The sequence below is a fragment of the Erythrolamprus reginae genome, chromosome 4, assembly GCF_031021105.1.
Source record: "Erythrolamprus reginae isolate rEryReg1 chromosome 4, rEryReg1.hap1, whole genome shotgun sequence".
Taxonomy (NCBI): Eukaryota; Metazoa; Chordata; class Lepidosauria; order Squamata; family Dipsadidae; genus Erythrolamprus; species Erythrolamprus reginae.
In genome coordinates this window covers 40,540,274-40,567,037 of record NC_091953.1, presented here as the reverse complement: position 1 = coordinate 40,567,037, position 26,764 = coordinate 40,540,274, and the positions used below count along the sequence as shown (strand labels likewise).

General features: G+C 38.2%; 1 protein-coding gene across 1 annotated transcript in view; it reads left to right on the top strand.

The window, feature by feature from the left end:
* Positions 1-26,307, top strand: part of CIP2A (cellular inhibitor of PP2A) — a 39,978-nt gene extending 13,671 nt beyond the window's left edge. The window contains exons 8-21 of the mRNA XM_070750103.1: positions 2,742-2,817; positions 7,346-7,570; positions 8,769-8,928; positions 11,265-11,406; positions 12,179-12,278; positions 12,554-12,672; positions 12,818-13,016; positions 13,483-13,557; positions 13,639-13,749; positions 14,455-14,651; positions 17,289-17,402; positions 17,936-18,018; positions 23,350-23,489; positions 25,126-26,307. Coding sequence (XP_070606204.1) covers positions 2,742-2,817; positions 7,346-7,570; positions 8,769-8,928; positions 11,265-11,406; positions 12,179-12,278; positions 12,554-12,672; positions 12,818-13,016; positions 13,483-13,557; positions 13,639-13,749; positions 14,455-14,651; positions 17,289-17,402; positions 17,936-18,018; positions 23,350-23,489; positions 25,126-25,296 — 1,912 coding nt within the window. The 3' untranslated portion in view covers positions 25,297-26,307. The remainder of the gene's footprint in view (positions 1-2,741; positions 2,818-7,345; positions 7,571-8,768; positions 8,929-11,264; positions 11,407-12,178; positions 12,279-12,553; positions 12,673-12,817; positions 13,017-13,482; positions 13,558-13,638; positions 13,750-14,454; positions 14,652-17,288; positions 17,403-17,935; positions 18,019-23,349; positions 23,490-25,125) is intronic.
* Positions 26,308-26,764: the final 457 nt, after the last annotated feature.

Below are 26,764 nucleotides of genomic sequence, written 5' to 3'. Positions count from 1 at the left end.
TTTGGTTCAAGGCACTAATGAATAGCCAGCCTAATTCTACTGTTTTGAGAATCGTGGAATTATCAGAAATAGAGGAAGTCTCTGACTATATTTATACATACCTGTGTTTGCCCAAAAATAAGATCCAGTCTCATATTATTATTATTATTTTGCCATCAAAAAGGCACCAGGTCTTATTTTTTTGGGGGGGGAGAGGGGAGTTTATTGACTCACCTCATTTGCATCCATCACCCCCTGGCCTCCAGGAACTTCTGCAACTTGTAGAAAAGCTGGAATGACAAGTCAGGTGTCGTGGTGTGTGAGGCCTAGCTGAAACTGTCCGAAGGTAAGAAGTAGGGCAATTCCACCCCCCACATCCGCATCCTAGTTTAATTTTTACTCCTGTGCCTTGCCCCACCCTATGCACCTCGGAATAGGCGGGGTCTTAATTAGGGATTATTTTGGATGTAGGGCTTATATTGGGCGCAAGTGACAGTCTGACAGTCTCAAAATGGGTGAACAGTGCAGTCAGGCGGTAGGGAAAGCAAGTAGGATGCTTGGCTGCATAGCTAGAGGTATAACAAGCAGGAAGAGGGAGATTATGATCCCGCTATATAGAGTGCTGGTGAGACCACATTTGGAATACCGTGTTCAGTTCTGGAGACCTCACCTACAAAAAGATATTGACAAAATTGAACGGGTCCAAAGACGGGTTACAAGAATGATGGAAGGTCTTAAGCATAAAGCGTATCAGGAAAGACTTAATGAACTCAATCTGTATAGTCTGGAGGACAGAAGGAAAAGGGGGGACATGATCGAAACATTTAAATATGTTAAAGGGTTAAATAAGGTCCAGGGGGGAAGTGTTTTTAATAGGAAAGTGAACACAAGAACAAGGGGACACAATCTGACGTTAGTTGGGGGAAGATCAAAAGAAAATGAGAAAATAATATTTTACTGAAAGAATAGTAGATCCTTGGAACAAACTTCCAGCAGACATGGTAGATAAATCCACAGTAACTAAATTTAAACATGCCTGGGATAAACATATATCCATCCTAAGATAAAATACAGAAAATAGTATAAGGGAAGACTAGATGGACCATGAGGTCTTTTTCTGCTGTCAGACTTCTATGTTTCTATGTTTCTAAGTGTAAAAATTAACGTAGGTCTTATTTTGGGGGGATAGGTCTTTTTTGGGGGGGCGGAGCGGACACAATAGTTCTCCACTTATGATTGGCTGGAAAATGGCAGCAATAAAGTGTTTGGTTTACTTTACTAATGTTCTGATGCTACAGAATGTTTCAGAGCTCACATTAGCAAAGCAAAGCAAGCCGCTCCATTGTTGGGTTGCACAGGGCAATCCCACAAGCGGCTGTCATTTTCCAAGTGGATTCTTCTGGGAGCTTACCATGTAACTGCAAGCTGATCCTGAACGCATCCACTTTGAAAATGACAGCCGCTTGTTGGATTGAAGCAAGCACAGTCCCAGGAACTAAAATCTTTTTTTTTTTTTGCTTTGCTAATGTGAGCGAAGCAAAGCAAGACACTCTGTTACTGGGATCACACTGCAGTCCTCTAAGGGGCTATCAGTTCTGGAACAGCTGCTTCAGGGATCATACCATACAGCCACAAGCATATATCCAGCATGCCACTGTGTACATGCTGAGAGAGGAGGCTGCTGCACTGCACAAATGCACATTGATTCCTTTTTTACTTATGAACCTCGTCATGGGGCTACCTTTGAAAAGTTTTCGGAAACTTCAGATCGTGCAGAATGCAGCTGCGAGAGCAATCATGGGCTTTCCCAAAAATGCCCATGTAACACCAACACTCCGCAGTCTGCATTGCTTGCTGATCAATTCCCGGTCACAATTCAAAGTGTTGGTCATCACCTATAAAGCCCTTCATGGCACCTGACCAGGGTATCTACGAGACCGCCTTCTGCCGCACGAATCCCAGTGACCGGTTAGGTCCCACAGAGTGGGCCTTCTCCAGGTCCCGTCAACAAAACAATGTCGTTTTGTGGGCCCCAGGGGAAGAGCCTTCTCTGTGGCGGCCCCGGCCCTCTGGAACCAACTCCCCCCGGAGATTAGAATTGCCCCCACCCTCTTCGCCTTTCATAAGCTCCTTAAAACCCACCTCAGCCATCAGGCATGGGGGAACTGAGATATTCTTTCCCCCTAGGCCTTTACAATTTATGCATGATATGTTTGTTTGTATGTATGTTTGGTTTTACAAATAAGGGTTTTTCAACTGTTTCAGTATTGGATTTACATGCTGTTTTGCACTACTGTTGTTAGCCGCCCCGAGTCTACGGAGAGGGGCGGCATACAAATCCAATAAATAATAATAATAATAATAATAATAATAATAATAATAATAATAATGAGCTGGAAAGAGGCTACTATGGCGCAAGCACGCTATTGAATGTGGGTTTCTTGGGAGCTGGAGGTGGACAGCAAGAGTAACACACAACCTTGCCTGCCAGCTTACCCATTAACTGCTTGTGGAAAATATAAATGAAATTGCAAATGGTGATTATGTGACTACAGGATTCTTGTTAATTTGTTAAAGTGTAAGTCACTTGTCAAGCATTCAGATCAGGATCACAAAACTGCTGGTATCATGGCCAGAAGTTCAAGAAACAGATATAGTAAAGTGTGGGTTTGAGAAATCCCTTATCAAATAATTTTCATTTTTGCTTATCAAAATGTTCATAATTTTCACATTTTTAAACTTTTTTTCCTTCAAAACTATAGGTATGAACATTTTACATCTTGTCTTAATCAAGTGATAGGCCTCCTTCATGGAAGAGATTCTGATTCTTCAGCAAAGGTACTTTCTAGGTATACAATAGTGTGTGTGTGTGTGTGAGAGAGAGAAGTAATTTTTTATGTTATGGGCGAAATACAGTAAACCACAGCAACAAAAGTTACATCAGTGAATCTACATAATATCTTCAAAACCTACATATTTCAAATGATTAAAGTAAGTTTAATTTAATTTATTCGACTCTTACGCTGCCCAATCCCGTAGGACTTGGAGTGGCTTACAATAATAAAAACAATACAAGTTTAATATTAATGAAGAAAAATAAGCTAATAAAAACAAAAACCATGTAACATCAGTTTAAGATTAATCTTAAATCATTAATCTAAATCCTAAACTAGTGTTTCCCAACCTTTTTTTTTGGCCTTGCCCCACCTAAGAACCAGCAATTTTCCCCATAGGAATCAATGTAAAAGCAAATAATGCGTGCAATTGGGGAAACAACAGGGAGGGTAGAGATTCCTAGAGAGGCCCCCAGAAGCTTCTCCCCGCCTTTTCCGGCCCTGTTTCCTCCCAGGAGATTCCTAGAGAGGCCCCACAGTTACAGTTTCGGAGGCTCGGGTTTGTAAGTGGAAAATGGTTCTTGAGAAAAAATCTTGAATACACGGTTCTTATCTAGAAAAGTTCATAAATTGAGGCGTTTGTAGGTAGAGGTACCACTGTATCTCTAAAAACCTGACAGACACACACACACACACACACTGGTGACATATAATTATTAATATTCAAAAAGTGAACTACTACTCACCTGGAGGAAGCCTAAAGGGCCATTAATTTGGTTTAAACAAGGTTCCAATTGCCCCCATTAAAAATCAAGTTGACCCCCTATGGGGTGTGGGCCCCACGTTGGGAACCTGGGCCCTAGAAACATATTACAGTGATCCCTCGAGTTTCGCGATCTCGATCTTCGCGAAACGCTATATCGCGATTTAAAAAAAAAAATTAATTAAAAAAAACACCACTTCCGCGTTTGGCTTCAGGACTCAGCTGGGAAGCGGCGCGGCTGTTTTAAAAGGTCACAGCCAGCCTGGGGGGCTTCCCAGCACCCCCCTGAACCCCCAACCTGGGTCTTCCCGGCCGCCCACGCAAAGGGGAAACCCCGGCTCCTCGCTGATGCCCGCCACTCGCCCGCCCGCCAGCAAGAGGGGGAAGACCCAGGGAAGGTTCCTTCGGCCGCCCAGCAGCTGATCTGCTCGGTAGCGCAGCAGCAGCGAGGAGCCGAATCGGGGTTTCCCCTTTGCGTGGGCGGCGGGGAACGCAAACTCCACTATCTTCGCATGCGCGGCCATAGAAAAAAGGGCGCGCATGCGCAGATGGTGTTTTTACTTCCGCAACCCTACATCGCGAAAAATCGATTATCGCGAGGGGTCTTGGAACGGAACCCTCGCGATAATAGAGGGATCACTGTACATCATTTCTGGTTTTCAGAATATAAAACATTTCAAAAATTAATACCAAATATATAATATATTTTGCATCCACTCCTTAACATCAGTAAAACAAGTTTCTTTCCATTTACATACATTTATAAAGCCCTGATAAAACTAAATCTCTCCTAAAAGTTCCCAGTTTCATATTTTAGAAAATAGTTCAACTATTGTCTCCACTTTTTAGAACATTCTTTGGAACCCCGCTCTCTTGGCTTTTCAGAAATAACTGAAGACCTGGATCTGCTGACTTTCTTGGGGCTCAGAGAGGAGCTTGCAGCCATGGAGTTAGTTGAGCTTCCCTTCATCATTCTAATTTTAATTATTTTAATCCTGTTTTTTCTCCTAATATAAATGTATACAACCCTTATGCTTTTATATTTTAATTGTACACTGCCCAGAGTTGCTCTGTGATGGATATGGGCCCTTATTCATTCATTCATTCATTCATTCATTCATTCATTTATTGGGTTTATATGCCACCCCTCTCTGAGGACTCAGGGCGGCTTACAACATATAAAGGAACAATATAGCATCCTAAATCCAATTAATGTAAATTAATAATATAAAAAACCTAAAACCAATTAAAAGACTCTCATTCCAATTAAGTCATAGATGATGATAGATATACAGATGAGAAGGGGAGAGAAAGAGAGAGACAATGTCGGTTGGCGGGCCCCAGGGGAAGAGCCTTCTCTGTGGCAGCCCCAACTCTTTGGAAGCAGCTACCCCCAGAGATTAGAACTGCCCCTACCCTCCTTGCCTTTCGTAAATTCCTTAAAACCCGCCTTTGTCGTCAGGCATGGGGGAACTGAGATATCTTCCCCCGGGCCTATACAATTTATGTATGGTATGTTTGTATGTATGTCTGCTTAATAATGGGGTTTTTAAAAAATATTTTAAATTGTAAATTATTAGATTTGTCATGAACTGTTTTATTGTGTTGTGAGCTGCCCCCAGTCTACGGAGAGGGGCGGCATACAAATCTAAATAATAATAATAATAATAATAATAATAATAATAATAATAATAATAATAATAAATGAATAGATAAAATAAACAAAACAAAATAATGAAAGATCCAGCTTAGTGTGGTGGTTAAGGCATCAAACTAAAAACAAAAAGACTACGAGTTTTAGTCCTGCCTTAGATATGAAGCCAAGCTGGGATGGTCTTGGACTATAGGCTCAGGCGAAACATGCAATAACATGTGGGGACCTGTCCAGACAATTGCCAGAAGTGTCCCCCCCCCCCAGTTCAACTATAGTATAAAATTTAAAAAAGAACTCTGTAAAAAGAAGCTGTTGTTTAGACACACATACACAAAGAATTATCATTCAATTTTTTAAAAAAACTTTCTTTGATCAAGCAATATTTTCTGATGAATTAACCTCATTCATCAATCATACTTTATATTTCTTAAAACTTGAAACCATTGATTTTCCAAGACAATTATACAGTGGTACCTCTACTTAAGAACTTAATTCATTCCGTGACCAGGTTCTTAAGTAGAAAAGTTTGCAAGCAGAAGCAATTTTTCCCATAGGAATCAATGTAAAAGCAAATAATGCGTGCAAACCTATTTGAAAAGAAATTAAATCTCGGAATTTGGGTGGGAGGAGGAGGAGGAAGAAGAGGAGGAGGATAGTCGCTGCCCAGAGCGAAGGGAGCATTTCTTTTCTCTGGGTGCTGGCAGAGGTTTATTGCCTCTCCAAGCGTCCAGAGTGCTTTGGCAGTCACTCTGGACTGCCAAAGCTTCCTTAAGCATCACCGAAAGGCTCCTCTGACAGCCCAGAAAAACCTGAGATGGTCAGGATTAAAGGAGGAATGGCAGGAAACTGGCCAGACATTCGTGCCACTCTCAAATTTCCTGGGAAATTTTTCCGGGCTCAGGTTCTTAAGTAGAACATGTTTCTTAAGTAGGCGTTTTTAAGTAGAGGTACCACTGTACATATACTTACATAGCTGCCTTTCAGTTCCTTAACTATTTCAGTTCTTTGTCTACCCAGTTATTAAATTTAATAAATTAGATAGCTTTTCTTGATAACTTTCATTTGGATCCCTAAGTCACATTTCTCTACTCGCTATCCCTCTAAATTAGCTACTTTTCTATATCATCAATGCTTTCATCAGTTGTCGTCTCTGCAGATTTTCCTTCCTGATTCTACTTGCTGCAGGTCGACCCTTCATTGCATATTTCTTCTTCCCTTAGTAATCCTCCCTTCTTTTCTTCAACTGCTTCGGTCGTATTGTTCCTTTACAATACAAATAGCAATTCTATTTCACAGACACTGACATCATCAACCAAAATCTTCTTTGCTTGACAAAATTGGTTGGATGGAAATTATGGAAGAGTCAAGCATCAATGATTCTTGGAATAATAGCATCCTTGTATTGATAAGGGAAAGAAGTTATTTTCAGTCATTGAATATCAGAAGAAAAGAGTGGTTTATTTTTCTATGTCCCTTTGTAAATTCTTCCCCTTTGCTTTTTATTTGTCTGACATCCCACACCTCTGTGAATCAGTATATGTCTCTTTCTGCTCTTTCCTATCTGTTTCATTTTTTTTGTGCCTGTGATCTATAACAGCTATTTTGTGGTTCTGCGTGACTATCCTACACTGTTCATGTCTATCGCTTTGCTCTTTTTTTCTGATTTAAAAAAAAACAATGGAAAATGTAGATAGTTTATCAACTTTTTCTTACAGGCCACAATACCCTGAGAGCCTTTGGCTATTTGTCACAATTTCACAGATTCAATGGCTCAAACAGCATCTTCTCGATAAATGCCCAAACATGAACTCCTGGAATAGTCAGATGCAATCCAAAATGTTTAATGCTATGTTATGTCCTGAAATAAATTACACCTTCTTAAAGAGACAGTTTGCTAAAAAAATATATTTTTTATAAATATCAAATGTACATTTTCATTGTTGCAAAACTGCTTAAAATACTGAATGAAATGAACAATTTGATAACTTTTTAATTCTTTTAAGCAGTATCTTCAAGCAATAGTGTGCTTCGGCAATAAAGCTTTGCATCCTAAATCTGAAATTGTAAATATTAGTGTAAAGAATGTTATTCTAATAATTCTTGTGTTTCTCTTAGATATTAGAATTGCTGCTTGCATTTTGTTCAGTGACACAACTCCGTCATATCGTACGTCAAGTAATACTGGAACCAAATGTAGCAGTCTCTGCAAGTACAAGACTTACAACTCGTGCTAAGAATTCTGACTCATCTATAGTTTTAGTACATTGGTCAAACCATCCACTGGAAGTATCTGAAAAATGTTCAAATCTTGCTTTGGAGCTATTCAGAGAGTTATTTGAGGTAATGAATTCAGCCTTTTCTGGCTGTCATGTTGGGTTACTTCTAGTTTTTTGTAGGAGGAATGTTTATGGGACTGTAGGAAAAAATTGTCAAGGAATCTGGTAATAGTTATTTTTACTAATACATTTTATTTAAAAGCATGAGCTTTCATGAACTTCAGCTCACTTCATCAGATGCAAGGAGTAGCTAGTCCGATACCAGATTTAAGTTAGGATGGCAGGGAAATATGAGAAAACAGTTCTGTTATATAGATGCATGTGAGACATATTACAGATTATAGCTTCCCAGAGTCTTCTTGAGTGATTTAGAAGCAACCTAGATAATGATGATGATCATTGTGAGTGGCAATTATAATGTATTAAAAATGTATTTATTAAAACCTTTTTAAGATTGCCTAAAACCTTTTTGAAATATGAGTTCAGCCATCTCTCTTGGCATTATTTTTTTAAGATAGTCACCCTGGTTTGTAACAGAGTGTCTTGGAGATTAAAACACTATTATTTTGTCCTGAGTTCTGATCTCCAAATTATGTTCATTTATATGAAGTTTGTCTTGTTTATTCTACATAGAATCAGAATGACACTGTTGGCATTTGATCACATGAGAGGAAGAATATATGAAGGCACTTTTTAACCCGTGTGTGTACTTGTTAGAGCCTGTGAAGTAATAAAACATTTGTATAAATGAACATTTGAAAATATTTAGGCAAAAACTAAAGTTCTTACAAATTTTCTTATTTTAAAAGATATTTTATTTTTTCCTCCTCTATCGAAGGGCCTACCACCTACAATTTTGCAAGTTCTTGTAATAAGATAATTAATTATTATTTCATTTTTTAAAAAGGGAGATATTCAATATTATGTTTATAATAATAATTAATAATAATAATTTATTAGATTTGTATGCTGCCCCTCTCCGAAGACTCGGGGCGGTTTATGGAAATCAGATAAAAAATTAACAGTAATGTTTTTGTAAAACAGTGATTAAAATGAGTCTATTTAAGCTGCTATTATGTTTAAGCTATAACCCTTTTAAAACTGCAAACAAGAATAAAATTAAGGTCAAATCAAGTGTATATAAAGTTTTGTGGTTGGATTGCATTTTTAAAAATAATAAACTGGACTCCACAAAGTTTGGTGACATAGGATAATTATTTAATTGTTCCAATGCCATTACATTGATAATATTTCTGTTATAGGATGTTATTGATGCAGGCAATAGTGCAAGTGCTGAACGCTTAGTGGATCTTCTTTTGCCCATTCTTCTCGACCATCTTCATTTTCCTGACCACATACAAGAAGATCTGTTGGCAAAGAAAAAATGTGAACGAATGATCAAGAGTATAGATATCTTGATAAATATCCTTCTTCCTTTTCGTTATTGAAGATTGCAATAAAAATCATGCATTTTAAATAAAATAAATACATTTTAATTACATAAAGCTTAAATACAAATTATCTATTGGATAACAATGCAAAAGGAAAAAAAGATTTAAGACAAAATAGAGACACCCTTCTAGATAATTTTAAAACAGATTAGGACAGTAAAACTTTAAAAAAATGTTTAAATGCTTTTCTTAGTGTTTTATATAGGAAATGCATCTATTATAATGTATCAATATTTGGCACAATAACTACATGAGCAGATTTCTTGACGTTTACTTATTTTCCTTTCAATGTCTGGATTTTTGTTGCATGACACCATATACATACATGCATACATACATACATACATACATACATACATACATACATACATCAAATGGTTTTAGCTGAAATTTTAAAATTAAGGGAGACTAGGATGGTACCATTTCAGCCTTGATGGTACCATCCTAGTCTCCCTTAATTTTAAAATTTCAGTTAAAAACATTTGACACATACAGAATATAGTTGTCGGCTATGAATAAATTAACTGCCTTGAAATGGTCCTGGGTTGAGCCTAGAGGCAAAAAGGAGCTGTGATGTTCCTTCAATATACCAGGGTGATCCGACATAAAAAACATATATATATATATATGTCATATGTTTTTTTGCTGAATTTGAAAATTAAGGGAGACTAGGATAGATCTATTTCAGCCTTATTTTGGCCTCATCAGCTAGCCATACCCACTGGGAATTGAACTTGCAACCTTTGCCTTGTAAGGCAGAGAATTATCCTCCAGGCTACCGTATCCAATCCCTTCAGCTCTGTACCAGGGAAGGGTTACATTTTGTGTCGAATCACCCTGGTATATTGAATATATATGACGGTCTTGATATATTCGGGTTTCTTCCCGTGTAGGATTTGGAAATTTCTGGCGACGTTTCGACGAGGTCTCACTCGTCATCTTCAGGCTGGTATTTCTGTCCTTGTTCTCAGGCGAACACTGCGAGACCTGAGCTGCATTCCTTCTATAAATACTGGTGGCTGGGTGTGGTTTGATGGCTCAGCAATTGCCTGCTGTGTAGAAACTTCCTGGTGAGTCAGTGGGGTAACAATTGGGGTCGTTGATGTAGCTGTTACCCCACTGACTCACCAGGAAGTTTCTACACAGCAGGCAATTGCTGAGCCATCAAATCACACCCAGCCACCAGTATTTATAGAAGGAATGCAGCTCAGGTCTCGCAGTGTTCGCCTGAGAACAAGGACAGAAATACCAGCCTGAAGATGACGAGTGAGACCTCGTCGAAACGTCGCCAGAAATTTCCAAATTCTACACGGGAAGAAACCCGAATATATCAAGACCGTCATACCTGTACCCGTGAAAATCTACAAATATATATATATATATATATATATATATATATATATATATATATATATATATATATAAAATAAATCTTTGCCATTATAAATTTATAATTTTCAACATAAATTAAGAAAAATTAGAATATAATAAAATTATAAATTATTTATTTTGAAAATTGTGATAAAACACAGAAGAGCATTCTTCATTTGCCAGTTATTGTGGGCAAAATGCTTGAAGATTGCCAAGTTTTTAATGTTACTTTGAAATAGATTTATTTTCCTGTTTAGAGTTTCATTTTGCATCACAAGTGAGTTTTACTTACAGGCAATCCTCGCTTACCGATCACAATTGGGAACAGCAATTCTGTCACTAAATGCCATAATGGCTAAGTGAAAAATCAGGGGACTTACAGCTTTGCGTCTTCTTTTGACATTAAGTAAATTCCTGCAGACATCAAGCAAGGTATCATGGAACAGCAACTTGCAATTTCCCTTTCACATTCTCCATGAATTCTTCTTGTTAGAAGCTGGTTATGAAGCATGTAAATAGCACTCATGTGACCACAGATGCTATGATGTGAGGGTTCATTGCAAAGCTGTTTTTCCCCCCTAACCAGAAGAGAATATATGTAGCTCAAGGTTGAAGTGTGAAGCCCTTGATGTTTCTGAGTTTGGTTATTTTCTTGCAGATGATGTATGGAATTTGCTTCCTATTTGTTCCCTGTTAATATAAAAGCTTCCAGGATTGCTTTCCAGGATAAGTGATTTTTCTCCTTTGTAGTTTCTTGATTAGGGTATTTTCTTTTGATTGTTTGATGTAATTCCTCCTTCCTTTTTCTCCAACCACAGAACTTTTGAGAGATTGTTAAACAAAGCAATCAGTAAGTGAGAAATATAACAGTATTCGTTTGTGAATTTGACCACAAGCTGAAAGTTTCAGAGAAACAGAGTCCTTAACAGAATGTACCTCTTTGTGCAGATGATGTGCTGAAAATGCATGTCATTAAAGCTTTAACAGCTAGCAAGTGTGCTACTTTAATAGAACACCAATTTACTTCTAGCGGAATTGATTTTAGTTTTGGGACAAAATTTATGGACTGTGAATTGAGGTAAGCGCAACCTAGTGTTTTTATCATTCTTTTCTTATTTTTTCCAACCCATAACTTTGCATTTCAAAAGATTAAATTGAAAATTTTGCGAGGACTAGTCCCTATTATTATGAACCATGGTGGTGCAGTAGTTAAAGTGCAGTACTGCAGTTGTCTTTTGCTGACTGCTGGCTGCCTGCAATTTGGCAGTTTGAATCTCACCAGGCTCAAGGTTGATTCAGCCTCCCATCCTTCCAAGCTTGGTAAAATGAGAACCCAGATTGTTAGAGGCAATATGCTGATTCTGTAAGTTGGTTAGAGCGGGCTGTGAAGCGGTGTACAAGTCTAAGTGTTATTGCTATATGTTATAACAAAATTTTTAGCCCACTTTATCATTGTTTGGTTTTTAATTATGATAGGGTTTTTAGTTATTTTTAATATTAGATTTGTGCCATTATAATATTGTTTTTATTGTTGTTGTGAGCCGCCCCGAATCTTTGGAGAGGGGCGGCATACAAATCTAATAAATTGAATTGAATTGAATCTTTAAACTGTTCTTTCTGTTTCAAATTTCCACAAAAGCTTATACATTTTTGCAATTATGTGGTCATCCTCACATTCTACCTTATTTTTCCCCAAACCATGTCTTTATTATTTTTTTTACCTTCTTGATAATTGCAGATGGAAAGCCATTGGCAACGATATCCTTCTGCCATTAGTTGCTCTCTTATAAAAGTAATTATTTTAACTTTGAATGCTTATTCATTATAAAATCTTCTCTTAACATTTTTAGCAAACTTACTGCTGATCTAATCTTAAAAACACTGGATCTGATGAGTAGGCTTAAGCAGCTGGTTCCTAACATGGAAGTCAGTTTTTACAAAGTTCTTCAGGTACAAAGTTTTAAATATTTATATTAATCACTCTAAAAATGATACATGTTGGTCTGATCATTTTCTAACAGTGATTATTAGACTTATCAAACAAACTGCCATAACCTTTAAAACCATAAACAACATCTGGGGAGATGAAAAAAGGGCTGGAAGGGAGATGATGCCAAAAATGTATCACTTGTACTGTTTGTACTGAAAAATCCTGTGTATACCACTGCTCGCTGTTTGAAAAAGAAAGCTTTAAAAACAAACCCTAACAAGTGCTCTATATCTAGGACCAACGCTTGGTTACTCCTTTGGCTTTTGCTTTAACATCAGACCACAGGGAACAAGTTCAAGCAGGACTTAGAATATTATTTGAAGCAGCCCCATTGCCAGACTTTCCTGCCATAGTGTAAGTTTCCTATTGTTTCTTTAAAAAAAAAATACTGTCTTTCATAAGAATGTTTTTGAAAATCTACCTTGAGACACTGCCGTTATTTCACATTTTGACCGTATTCTATAAGACACACACTTTCCTTTTGTGATGCTTTTATTAGGCTGGGTGAAAGTATTGCAGCCAATAATGCTTACAAACAACAGGAATCTGAGCATCTCTCTAAAAGAAGAAGTCACCTGCAGGCATCCATGACTTCTGTAAATTCAGTAAAGTCCTCTAAAGTTTGCCATCCCAATGATGGTGATGCTACAACTTTCAACATTCAGGAACTGATTCACAAACTCCAATCTGGCTTGGAGGTTAGTGCTTTTAAAACAAACATGAAAACATTTTTGTCTTGATATAAAATTAAACCACAGTACAGTGTAGCTCAGTGTGGGACTTGAATCTGCAGTATTCAGAAATTTGGACAAACCACTAAATATCTAAGTGATGGAAATAAAGTAAATTGATTTTGTAAGACAATAAATATGAAGCCTTGTTAATAATTACAATGCCTTAAAATTAATATGCTAAGAATCAATATGGAAATAAATGGATTTTCATTTGTTCTGTTTTGATACACATTAGTTACAGGGGCACAGAAAATTTTGTTTTGCAATATTTCAATAACTATATTAATACCAGGGTTATGCATGATGTCAGTTTGTGAATAGAACTTGTGTAGTCATTCCTCATATCAAGTTTTTTATTTGTCCATATAGGTACAATTTTGAATTAAGATTTGCATATTGCTTTAGCTTATATTATGAACATTTCTAACAGATGAAGGAATCAGTCACAGACATCAGGATATCTGAAATAATAGAAGTATATGAACAGAAACTGTCTGCATTGGCAGTGAGTATATTTAATAAGACTTTATTTTCCATGTGTATGCTCTGAATGTGCAGTTCATTTTGCAATCATTTTCTTTTTAAGTCCAAGGAAACCAGGTTGCAGGACCTTTTGGAAGCAAAGGCATTAGCTCTTTCTCAAGCTGATAGACTTATTGCTCAGTATCGTTGTCAGAGAGCTCAAGCTGAATCCGAGGTGAGTAAAGCAGAATTATCATATAAGGATTCATTTATTATATACAGTGTTCCCTCTATTTTCGCGGGTTCGAACTTCGCGAAAAGTCTATACCACGGTTTTTAAAAAATATTAATTAAAAAATACTTCGCTGTTTTTTCCCTATACCATGGTTTTTCCCGCCCAATGACATCATATGTCATTGCCAAACCTTTGTCCGCCTTTAATAAATATTTTTTTAATAAACTTTAATAAATAAACATGGTGAGTAATAATCTAAATGGTTCCTAAGGGAATGGGAAATTGCAATTTAGGGGTTTAAAGTGTTAAGGGAAGGCTTGTGATACTGTTCATAGCCAAAAATTGTGTTACAGTATTCCGCATCTCTACTTTGCGGAAATTCGACTTTCGCGGGCGATCTCGGAACGCATCCTCCGCGAAAATCGAGGGAACACTGTACATATATTTGTCAATACAATATTTCTCATGTAATCTGCCTTGTTTTGTATTTGACAGTAAACTCTAGATTATATATTTCACTTACTTGACACTATCCTTTTATGATTGTAGATATTTGTAAATCTGCAAATTATGCTTTAAAGGCTAATTTGGTACTTGAAATTTAAAAGGCTTAAGTCCTGGTTTAGTATTGGTATGGTTCACTGGTCTAGTGTCTTAACATTTCATTCACACAATGGAACTGTCATTTCGCACAAATTCCAAAAGGCCAGGACGCTTGCTTCAATACTGAAAGATACAGAAAGAAAAAATGAAGATCTGGAGTCACTATTGAAAGCACAGCAGACAGAATCCGAACGGGCACAAAGTGATATTGAACAACTGTTTCAGCATAATCGGAAACTGCAAACTATAGCAGAAGAATATGAGATACTGAAAAGATCTTCCATAGATCTGCTTCAAAAGTAAGTTATAACCCTGCTAAGCATTTTTCCATAGAAAAAGAAAGAAAGAGATTGCACTCAGACTATACATAGTTGTTTATATCAAGAAAATAAATAAATATGGAAATTTTATTTTTATTGACAAATAGAATTTGTAGGATCTATAATTAAAGGAACATTGCTATGTGTCCAACCTATCAAGTTATATCTAGCATTATAAATATTTTGCTTAAAGAACAATAGTGGACCCATCTGGTAAATGATCAATTTCATATAAAATTATTTTATCTTAAATAAAGTAACTAGTGCAGCTTTTCAGAAGCATCCACATAAGACCCCACATAGGATCGAAAAAGTATTTTGACATGAAACCCATGTGAACTCAATTTATTACTTACAGGTAGTCCTTAACTTACAATCATTCGTTCAGCGACTATTCAAAATTACCATGGCATTAAATGAAGGTATTACAACTGATCTCTGAAGTTGTACCTATGGAGAGTCTCCATGGTTACATGATTGCAATCTGGACAGTTTGATCTCTTGAGGGCTGTCTGGAAAACCTCCATCCCACAATCCAAGCAGGGTTATGGAATGGGGCATTTTCAACCAGATCCAGATCTTGTCTGAACGCTGCTTCAAAAAACCTCATGCCAAAACCTGAGCAGAATTTTCAGCCACAGAATGGAAATGCTTCAGAAGCCTCTTGATTCGGGGACTAAACATCCTAGGGGTTCTGAAGCCCTTAAAGAACACATCCATGCAGCCTCTTGCAGCAAGGTCTGGGGCTTAAAGCTTCCTTCTGCCTTTCCCTGCTATTTTGATTGTGTGCAGCTGGCAGGAAGTAGCCTCACCTAATGACTGGGGCATTCATTTCATGATGGCAGCCAGGATTACCTTCTAATTGCCCTAATATGTCTAGGACAATTATGGCGAATCTATGGCACGGATGCTTCAAGTGGCACATGGAGCCGTATCTGTTGGCACGCGAGCTGTTGCCTCTAGCTCAGCTCCGACATGCATGTGCGTGCTGGCCAGTTGATTCTTGGCTTGCACAGAGGCTCCGGAAGGGTGTTTTTGGCTTCCAGAGACCTTCTGGAGAGGATAGGGGAAGATGTTTTTACTCTCCCCTGACTCCAGGGAAGCCTTTGGAGCGTGGGGAGGGCAAAACATGACCCTAATGGGCCCACCAGAAGTTGGGAAACAGGGCCAGAGGGCTTCCAAGGGGTGGAGGAAGCTGTTTTCGCCTTCCCCGGGCATTGAATTATGGGTATGGACACTCGTGCATGTGCAATAGCACGTGCACGCTCTTTTGGCACCTGAAGGGAAAAGGTTTGCCATCGTTGGTCTAGGACTACCTGTAAGGGCCAACAATTACTCAGTGGGATGAATTAGGTAGTATCCTTCCTTTCACTGCATGGGCTGAAAAAAGGCTGCCCAGGAAAGAGGTTTCTACTCTTTAAACAGTGTTGGTTGGAATTGATCAGATATTGCAAAATTTAGATAATAAAGGCAGATAGGTTTTCTCAAATATTTTAAATGTAAATGCAATACCTGGCCATTGTTGAGCTTGAATATAAAATATGGACAAATTGGAAGATTTTAGAAGCCAACAGCTAAATTGAACCCTTTGCTGATCTTATTCTACATAGATCTGAGAAATAAAGTTATTTCATAAGATCATATTGTTTTAATTTGCGAAAACAATAATGTTTGGCTAGCAAACTGCAAAATTTGAAATGAATCATGGCTAAGATTAAGACCAAATTTTGCAGTTTGCTAGCCAAACATTATTGTTGTTGCCAAAGTTCACACAACTACGAAACAGTAGAAAAAAAATACCTGAAATGAATCATGGATTAGATTAAGACCAGTTATTTTTTTCTACTGTTTCTTAGTTGTGGGAACTTTTTTATCATGCCCTCTAATAGGTAAGTGATAAAAATAGAAGCAACGGAAACCACAAATTTAGCAAAAATCTTTCCCGCAAACTAAAAAAAAAAACTAAAGAATGAACAAAACTCTTAAGAGAAAATGTCTGATTGAAACAATGTAAAGAACATCTTAAGAGTTCACAATGTTGTTTGGAAGTGTCTTGGTGAATAACTTTAGATCTCAAACACAAATTGTAGAAGTAAAAATTAAATGCAGATGTTTCTTGTTGATAGATCAGTTTCTGTTGTCTTTTTTATTACTAGAAAATAAGTTTATTGCTTATTGTTCAAAAATCATTTACATTCCATGCAGGTTGCATAGAGCTTAAAGGTTTGTCACGCAATTAATTGGTGACAAGATTTATTTTTTAAAAAAAATGTGTACTCTGATCAGAATTCCACATGGAATATGTTTCAAGGCTGAAAGTTTAATTTAAAGTGCTAAATACAATTATAAACACAAAGAAAGAGGACAAGTGTTTTGAATTTGAAAGGAGGTTCTAACATATACCAATATAAAACAATATTTGTAGCTCAGGGTTGAACTAAGATTTTGTTGCACTGAGTATATTACCTAATTGGACAATGAAACATTTGCAAAAAAACCCCAACCAAACTCAGAGAGCACCAAGGACCCAATACTCTAATATATGTTATCAAATATTATATTAGGAAAATTGCATAGCATTCATTTCTTTCAATAATATTAATTTGAAAATTTTAGACATGAAACTATTGAAAAGCAGTATAACAATCTTCAGGGAATGTGTAATTCACTGAACAAACAACTTGAGACCTTTAAAAAACTGAATGAATCGCTGAAGCAACAGAATGAAAAGTAAGTTAAGTTCTTTTGTAAAGTTTAAAGAAAGCTACATTTAAATTAAATGGTTTTGTTGAATCATAAGAAAAGTTGTATAGATTTTTTTCATCAAACAGCCATGATAAAGATTAATCAGTACTTGTGGACAAATGATTATTAGTAAAATTAAAATTATTTTTAAATAAAAATATTTTTGAATTTAGTTTCTCTTGCTAAGATTCCCATGTTTATATTGCTGTATAACTTTAAGATCTTATGTCTATTCCAATTGTACTATCTACTTTTTTTCTCACTTGTCACCATCAACCTTTTATCTGATTCATTTTTTTTCTTAATTCCTGTTTTCAACATTGCTAAATGACATGAAAAGTTTCATTTGGGTCTGGGGTGCTTCTCCCTGTTGAAGGTACATCATATGAAAATAAACTTTGATAATAAGTAAAGCTGTTGTTGGTATACATAGCTACAGTATAGTATTCAGAAGCATATCACTATTTTTCATATTTATTTCAATATGTGAAATATAATATTTATGCTTACAATTTTAGAACCATTGCTCAGCTTCTCGAAACAGAAGAACATAGAAAAGAATTGAACAAACAGATCCAAGAAAAAGATGGACAAATATCAAGTTAGTCATACATTTGTCATATGTATTGTTCATAAGGAAATTCACATGTTCCATTATTGCACATTTGTTGAGTTCTTCGTGCAGCCTTATCTTGCTTGTTTTCTTGAAAACATTTCATTGCCAGGCTGTTTATATCATTACATATTTTATACTTGGAAAGCTGTAAACCTGCAATCCTATGTTCCCTTTTAAGACATCCCAAAGACAAGCAGTATTTCAAAACCCTGTTTTCTAAGTTGTGCGGAAGAATCTGACCCTTATTTGTATAAAGCATACAAATCCTGTTCCTTATTTTAAAAAGCCAAGCAAAAAAAATTAGACAAGCTGAATCCTAGTCTGCTCCCTAAACAGGCAGTGAACTATTTTATTTCAAGCATTATTAATGCTAGTGAGAAAACCTAGAAAAGCTTTAAAAAAATAAAGTGCTGCTCCCTGTCTTCTGCCCTGGCAACAGAAGGTCATAATCCTTAGAACCTAGGTCAGTGATGGTGAACCTTTTTTCCTTCAAGTGCCAAAGAGTGTGCATGTACACTATCGTGCATGCGCAAGTGCCCACACCCATAATTCAATGTCTGGGGAAGGCAAAAACAGCTTCCCCAATCCCCTGGAAGCCCTCTGCAGGCCAGAAACAACCTGTTTCCCAACTTCTGGTGGGACCAGTAGGCTTGTGTTTCACCCTCCCCAGGCTCCAAAGGCTTCCCTGAAGCTGGGGGGTGGTAAAAACGCCCTCCATCATCCTGGAGGCTCTCTGGAAGCCAACCCCCCCCCTCCCAGAGCATCTGTGTGATCCAAAAATCAACTCGCCAGCACACACATGCACATTGGAGCTGAACTAGGTCAGCGGCTCACATGCCAGCAGATATGCTCCGCGTGCAACCTGTGGCATCCGTGCCATAGGTTTACCATCACTGGCCTAGGTCCTAGAGCAGTGGTTCTCAACCTTTCTAATGTTGCGACCTCTTAATACAGTTTCTCATGTTGTGATGACCCCCAACCATAAGTCTAGCACCAATTCTCCCAACAGATCTTTAAGCTGAGTGGCAGGAAGATCAGAGGGATACCCCCACCGTAAGCGCTTGATTGGTCGGATTGTAAAAATATGTTCCAAGGCGCCAGAATAGAAGCTTTAGTTCCTAACACCACAGGAAATTTCTCTTTTCCCGTGGCCTTAGGCGACCCGTGTGAAACAGTCATTCGATCCCCAAAGGGGTCCCAACCCCCAGGTTGAGAATCACTGTCCTAGGAGAACAAAATTGCTCCATTCTGCTCCTTTTCTTTACTGTATTTGTCAATGGTCAGTATTACACACATTGCATGTTAAAAGTGGTTCGGGATATATTTAAATGCTAACTTACTTAATTAATGGGACCCTTAAATTGTTTTGCTTTTGAAATTGTACCTATACTCTGAATCCAAGCCATTATTACTGGTTGAGCAGGCCTGGTCTATCTTGCCAATTTGGCTAAGAACTAAGTAGAGGAGTGAATGATCTTTATCCTTCATAACCCATGAAAAGGTTAGCTAATATCCAGATTAATATTTCTGCATATAGAGCTTCTCTCTGTTAATGTGGCAACTGGTACACTTAAAATGACACAAGGTAGAGCACAGGTCTGCAAAAGGAAACTGCTAATGCCACCCCCACAGTGTCAGGGACTAAGGTAGAGCATTCCATCCTTCATACCTGAGTGATTAGATTAGATTTACAGTGGTCCCCCGATTATTGCGAGGGTTCCGTTCCAGGACCCCTCGCAATGATCGGTTTTTCGCGAAGTAGCGCTGCGGAAGTAAAAACACCATCTGCGCATGCGCAGATGGTGTTTTTACTTCCGCCACAGCAGCGAGGAGCCGAAGATTGGGGTTTCCCTGCCGCCCACGCAAACTCCTCGCTGCTGCCGCGCCCGCCGCTTGTCCGCCCGCCGCTTTTCCGCCGCCTGCCTGCCCGCGCGCCCGCCCTTCGCCCGCCCACGCCGTTTGCTCGCGCTGCTTCCCAGCTGAGTCCTGAAGTGAACTTCCGGAAGTTCGCCTTTGACGTTTGGCTTCGGGACTCAGTTGGGAAGCCGCGCGGCTGTTTTAAAACATCGCCGCCGGCATGGGGGGCTTCCTAGCAGCCCCCCAAACCCGGGTTGGGGGCCCGGGGGGTGCTGGCAAGCCCCCCATGCCAGCGGCGACATTTTAAAACAGCCGCGCGGCTTCCCAACTGAGTCCCGAAGCCAAACGCGGAAGTTCGCCTTGGCTTCGGGACTCAGTTGGGAAGCCACGCGGCTGTTTTAAAATGTCGCCGCCGGCATGGGGGACTTCCTAGCAGCCCCCCAAACCCGGGTTGGGGGTCCGGGGGCTGCTAGGAAGCCCCCCATGCCGGCGGCGACGTTTTAAAACAGCCGTGCGGCTTCCCAACTGAGTCCCAAAGCCAAACGCGGAAGTTCGCCTTGGCTTCGGGACTCAGTTGGGAAGCCGCGCGGCTGTTTTAAAATGTCGCCGCCGGCATGGGGGGCTTCCTAGCAGCCCCCCAAACCCGGGTTGGGGGTCCGGGGGCTGCTAGGAAGCCCCCCATACCGGCGGCGACATTTTAAAACAGCCGCGCGGCTTCCCAACTGAGTCCCGAAGCCAAACGCGGAAGTTCGCCTTTGACGTTTGGCTTCGGGACTCAGTTGGGAAGCTGCGCGGCTGTTTTAAAACGTCGCCGCCGGCATGGGGGGCTTACCAGCACCCTCCCGAACCCGGGTGGCCGGGCGAGCAGCGAGCGAACGGCGGGTGGCCGGGCGAAGGGCGGGCGAACGGCGGGCGAGCGGGTGCTGGGGGGGCTTCTCGCCCTCCCGCCAGCAAGAGGGGGAAGACCCAGGGAAGCCGCCCAGCAGCTGATCTGCCCGGCGCCATCTACGCATGCGTGGCCATAGAAAAAAGGGCGCGCATGCGCAGATGGTGTTTTTACTTCCGGGTTGAAAAATCGCCATATAGCCGTTTCGCAATGATCGGGATCGCAATACCCGGGGGATCACTGTATTAGATTTGTATGCCGCCCCTCTCCGGAGACTCGGAGCTGCTCACAACAACAAAACACAGTACAAACCCTTAACATAAAAAACAGTCATATATCCCAGAGTTCCCACCACCAGGACAGGATCCTGCCATTCCTACCTCCTGCTAGATTTCATCACCACTGAGCTGTTTAGGGTCTGGTTTTTGCCTAATTTAATTTAAACTATTAAAGGCCAGAGTTATTTCCTCACTAAGCAACCTGCTTATGTTTGACAAACAGCATATTCCATGAGAGATAGTCCTTGAATTACAACAGTTTGCTTAGCGACCATTCAACAGCACTGAAAAAAGTGACTTATGACCGTTTTTCACACTTAATAGCGTCCTCATGGTCATGTGATCCAAATCCAGACTCTTGGCAAATGAGTCTTACTTGTGTCAGTTGCAGCGGCTGGGGTCACGGGTTCAGCTTGTGTGACCTTCGGACAAGCAAAGTCAACAGGGAAGCCAGATTCACTTAACAATTGAATTACTAATTTAATTAGTGGTTCACTTAACAGCTGTGGAAAGAAAGGTCATAAAATGGGGCAAAACTCACTTAACCCTTGTCTTGCTTAGCAACAGAAATTTTGAGCTCAGTTGTATTTGTAAGTTGAGGAATGACTACCTATACAGTGATACCTTGTCTTACAAACTTAATTGGTTCCGGGACAAGGTTCTTAAGGTGAAATGTTTGTAAGATGAAACAATGTTTCCCATAGGAATTAATGGAAAAGTGATTATTTATTTATTTATTTATTTATTTATTATTTAGATTTGTATGCCGCCCCTCTCCGCAGACTCCGCAGATTAATGCGTGCAAGCCCCAAATTCACCCCTTTTGCCAGCCGAAGCACCCATTTTTGCACTGCTGGGATTCCCCTGAGGCTCCCCTCCATGGGAAACCCCACCTCTGGACTTCTGTGTTTTTGCGATGCTGCAGGGGAATCCCAGCAGTGGAATCCCTGCATCGCAAAAACGAGCGCTTTGCTGGCAACGGAAGTCTGGAGGTGGGGTTTCCCAGCGAAGGGAGCATCAGTGAAATCGCAGCATTGCAAAAACACCGAAGTCCTCGAATCCCCACCTCCGGACCTCTGTGTTTTTGCGATGCTGCGATTTCACTGAGGCTCCCCTCACTGGGAAACCCCACCTCCGGACTTCCGTTGCCAGCGAAGCGCCCATTTTTGCGCTGCTGGATTCCCCTGCTGGGATTCCCCTGCAGCACCACAAAAACATGGAAGTCTGGAGGTGGGGTTTCCCATGGAGGGGAGCCTCTGAGGAATCCCAGCAGCGCAAAAATGGGTGCTTCGCTGGCAACAGAAGTCCGGAGGCGGGGCATCCCAGCGGCGGTGGTGGGTTTGTAAGGTGAAAATAGTTTGTAAGAAGAGGCAAAAAAATCTTAAACCCTGGGTTTGTATCTTGAAAAGTTTGTATGACGAGGCGTTTGTAAGACGAGGTATCACTGTATATGGAATCACAATTAAAGGCTAAGAAAAACCTTTGGCATACAGTAACTAATGATAAAAGTGCAAGGTATTTTCATTGGTGATGGATAGAAACAGAAATATCAGTACACAAATCGCAGCCCAGATTTTTAACAATACCACAAGACAATACTTTCCTCATTTGGCCAAATAACACCTTTCTCATCATGAGTTACAAACAGTCATTGTTGTAGCCAGATATATTGAGAAAACATGGCTACGCTAATTAATGTAAGTTGCTGAATTAACTAATACAAGCAGTTTCTGTTCCTCAGAATAAATTATTTATATGTAAGGCAAATTAGGCACAAAAAAAAAGTTCATATGTTCCGTTGACCTGGAATATGATTTCTTTGGATTTGGTTTAGTGTCACCTGTCATTTTGGTTTATGAAAGAAGCCATGGTTAAGTGAGTTATGGCTAAATGCAATATTAAATTTAGCTATTACACTTGGTTTCTTAAAATCCTCATTTCAACTGTGTTTTTGCACTTAACTGAAAAAATGCATCTTTGTTAAGACAAATGCTGAGGACTAAAACGTGAGCGGTCAATGTTCAGTAGATGGCAGTGCTGCACAATTCATGCAGTGAGAGTTGTGGGGAAAATATTAGTGTACAAAAGTTTTGGAGTTATTATTATTATTATTATTATTATTATTATTATTATTATTATTATTATTAATTAGATTTGTATGCCGCCCCTCTCTGCAGACTCGGGGCGGCTCACAGCAATAATAAAACAATGTAGGACAAATCTAATAATTAAAAGTCAGTAAACCACTTTGTGGGTGGGAAAAACTTTTTTTGTTACATATTTTTTTCCCAAAAGATTTACAACAGAAGATAAAAGTTCAAGAAGAAAAACTAAAAGCCAGACAGAAGGAAAAAGTAGAAATGGAGGACAAAATGGACATTCTTAGAAAAGAACTAAGTAAAACTGAACAAGCAAGAAAGGAACTGAGTATTAAGGTAAGCTATTTATTTATTTAGGATTATTTGTGTGCTGCCACTTCTTGTGATTCTAGATAACATAGAATAAATTCATTGTTGGTGTGTATATACATTAAGCAATATAAAATAAAAAATGGATAGAGGTTTCAAATATAGCTAGAGATATTTTGAATTAAATGAGATACACTTTTGAGTAAATAAGACTGTTCTTAAGAATCATAAAAAAATAATAGACATTAAATAACTTACATCTATATACTGGTATAATGCCTTAGAAACCTAATCTGAGATGTGTTTGCATGTGTATATTTCCTTTTTAAGTTGATTATTTTTAATAATCTGAGGAAATGTGAATTTTATTAGATGTTTATATTTAAAAGTCTAAAAATATTTATTTGTATTTGCCGATTTATAATTTATTGGTTTTGTGATTGTGAGCTGTAGGTAGCCATATCAATCTTTTAAATAAATAAATAAGTTAGACTTTATTTCAAACTTTAGCATGTAAGGTAGAGAATCAGTTAAGCTTTTTCTGATTTTAAATTACAATTGGTTTGATTTTATTATGATACAAACTACATCAGATACATTACTGTTTAAATAACTTTGGTATGGTAATAGTATGTACTGATGATAAGGAAATAATCCGTGCTATGACCTCACTATTATTTGAATTTATAGAAAGCACAACCTGGGTAAAAGCTTTTTTTTTCTGTCTCTTTAAATTTTGGATGGTTATAATTTATCAGTTGAAACATCCTCCAAAATATACTTAGCGCAATCAATAATTAACAACCAAACCAGTTCAAAAGAAAATTATATGAGTTATTGTCTAATTGCCAAGTGGTTTGTCAGTTTAGATGTTCTAAGTAAATTGCTGTTACCTATTTTATTTGTTTGTTTGTTTGTTTGTTTATTTATTTATTTATTTATTTATTAGATTTGTATGCCGCCCCTCTCTGTAGACTCGGGGCGGCTCACAACACAATAAAAACAGTTCCTGACAAATCTAATAATTTACAATTTAAAATTTAAAATAGTTAAAAAAAACCCATTTTTAAGCAGACATACCTACAAACATACCATACATAAATTATATAGGCCCGGGGGAGATATCTCAGTTCCCCCATGCCTGACGACAAAGGTGGGTTTTAAGGAGTTTGCGAAAGGCAAGGAGGGTAGGGGCAGTTCTAATCTCTGGGGGGAGCTGGTTCCAGAGAGTCGGGGCCGCCACAGAGAAGGCTCTTCCCCTGGGGCCCGCCAAACGACATTGTTTAGTTGACGGGACCCGGAGAAAGCCCACTCTGTGGGACCTAATCAGTCGCTGGGATTCTTGCAGCAGAAGGCGGTCTCGGAGATATTCTGGTCCGATGCCATGAAGGGCATTATAGGTCATAACCAACACTTTGAATTGTGACCGGAAATTGATCAGCAACCAATGCAGACTGCAGAGTGTTGGTGTAACATGGGCATACCTGGGGAAGCCTATGACTGCTCTCGCAGCTGCATTCTGCACGATCTGAAGTTTCCGAACACTTTTCAAAGGTAGTGAGTAACTTATTGGATTTTGATTTCACCCAATGTGAACAGAAAATACATACTGTATTTGCATGCTTGTTAGCTAGATTAAATAGTGTATAATATGTATTTTCAGGCATCTTCTTTGGAAGTTCAGAAATCGCAGTTGGAGGGACGACTAGAAGAAAAGGAGGCTTTAATCAAGCTCCAGCAAGAAGAACTAAACAAACATTCTCATATGATTGCAATGATTCATAGCTTAAGTGGTGGTAAATTAAATGCAGAAACAGTGAATCTCAGTTTATAGAGCAGAGTTTCTAAATATGCAATTAATGTCATTTTATGTTTTGATATGAAAAATATTTTAGGTAACTTTCCTTGATGATATTGTGGCTTTTATGAATAGTAGGCTACATTCTATTCATTTTGACACTAATATCTATATCACTATTGGTTGCCTTGTTTATGAATTTAACAAGGACGAGATATAATTTTATAAAACTTAAGTAAAAACCATTTGATGCTCAAACTATCAACTATGGTAGGTTTACTTAAGCTAGTAATTCTGTTATTAAACTGATTTTACAAAAGCTTTCATTTCCTTGTATACAAAATGTTGTAGCTGAAATCTTGCTGGTTACATTCAAAATGAAAGTATGCAAATATATACAGTATATCAGTTTTCATATATTCAGTTTTCCTTCTAGTGTAAATGTCAAATAATTCTATTCATAGTTTTTCAGATGTAGAGATTTCTGAAGTTAATAGTCACAGGTTGTTTTTGTTCCTTTTAAAAATATTCTACAAGTTTTCTAGTATTTATTACAGATCTATTTCTTGCTGAAGATAGACAAAGATAGTGCATTTTTTAAACTATTGCATGAATATGTTTTAAAATAATGAACTTGTAACAACTATGTGTAGTTTAAAAATCAACTTACAACATATAGGGCAAGGACATATTTTCTTATTGTACTTTATATTTCTGTCCTGTTTAATGATATAATGAAACCTGATTATGTTTGGAGACACTGAAACTCCAAAACAATTAGTATTAATTCCACTTAAGAGGGTAGTGATCATATGCCAGCATTTCAACAAATACCTTTTCATTTTAAATTCTATGTGTCAGTCTTCCTCTTTAACTATGTGCAATTGATGCTGTCAATTATATTTTTGAAAGCTATTGTCTCCAACTTGGCAGTGGTATTTGACATTTAAATGAAGTATTTATTATGGACTCCAGTGGTCTTTTTATATTTTTGTTGTAATTGCCATAATTTGTCTCTGGAAAATGAAATAAAAAACATTGAAGTTATGCATGGATCTTTGAGAGATGAAAAGTGGTTTACTTTCTTCTTCCAATTTATCTTGACTTGGAACTTGCATGAGCAGTTCATAATTTATCATTCTTTTTTTTTCCAATATATTTTTATTAATTTTCTTAAAATAGACAAAACTGACAAACATACATTTAACATAAAAGGGGGTTGTATCTTCCCCGCTTATTCTAGAAGTAAAATTTCAATACAGAAAAAAAATACATTCAAAAAATACTTAAGTTCAACTTATTGCTTTAAATGAAAAGAAGAAATTTGTTTTACCTTATGTAATAAATCTTCATACATAAACTAATTCTAACATACCTCATAAATCTTATCAATGCTAATTCTAACATAACTCTTAAATCATATCACTGCTAATACAGTTCTCTTATTTATTTATTTATTATTTTAATATTTCTTCTTGTTTATCCATATATACACTTCGTTCCA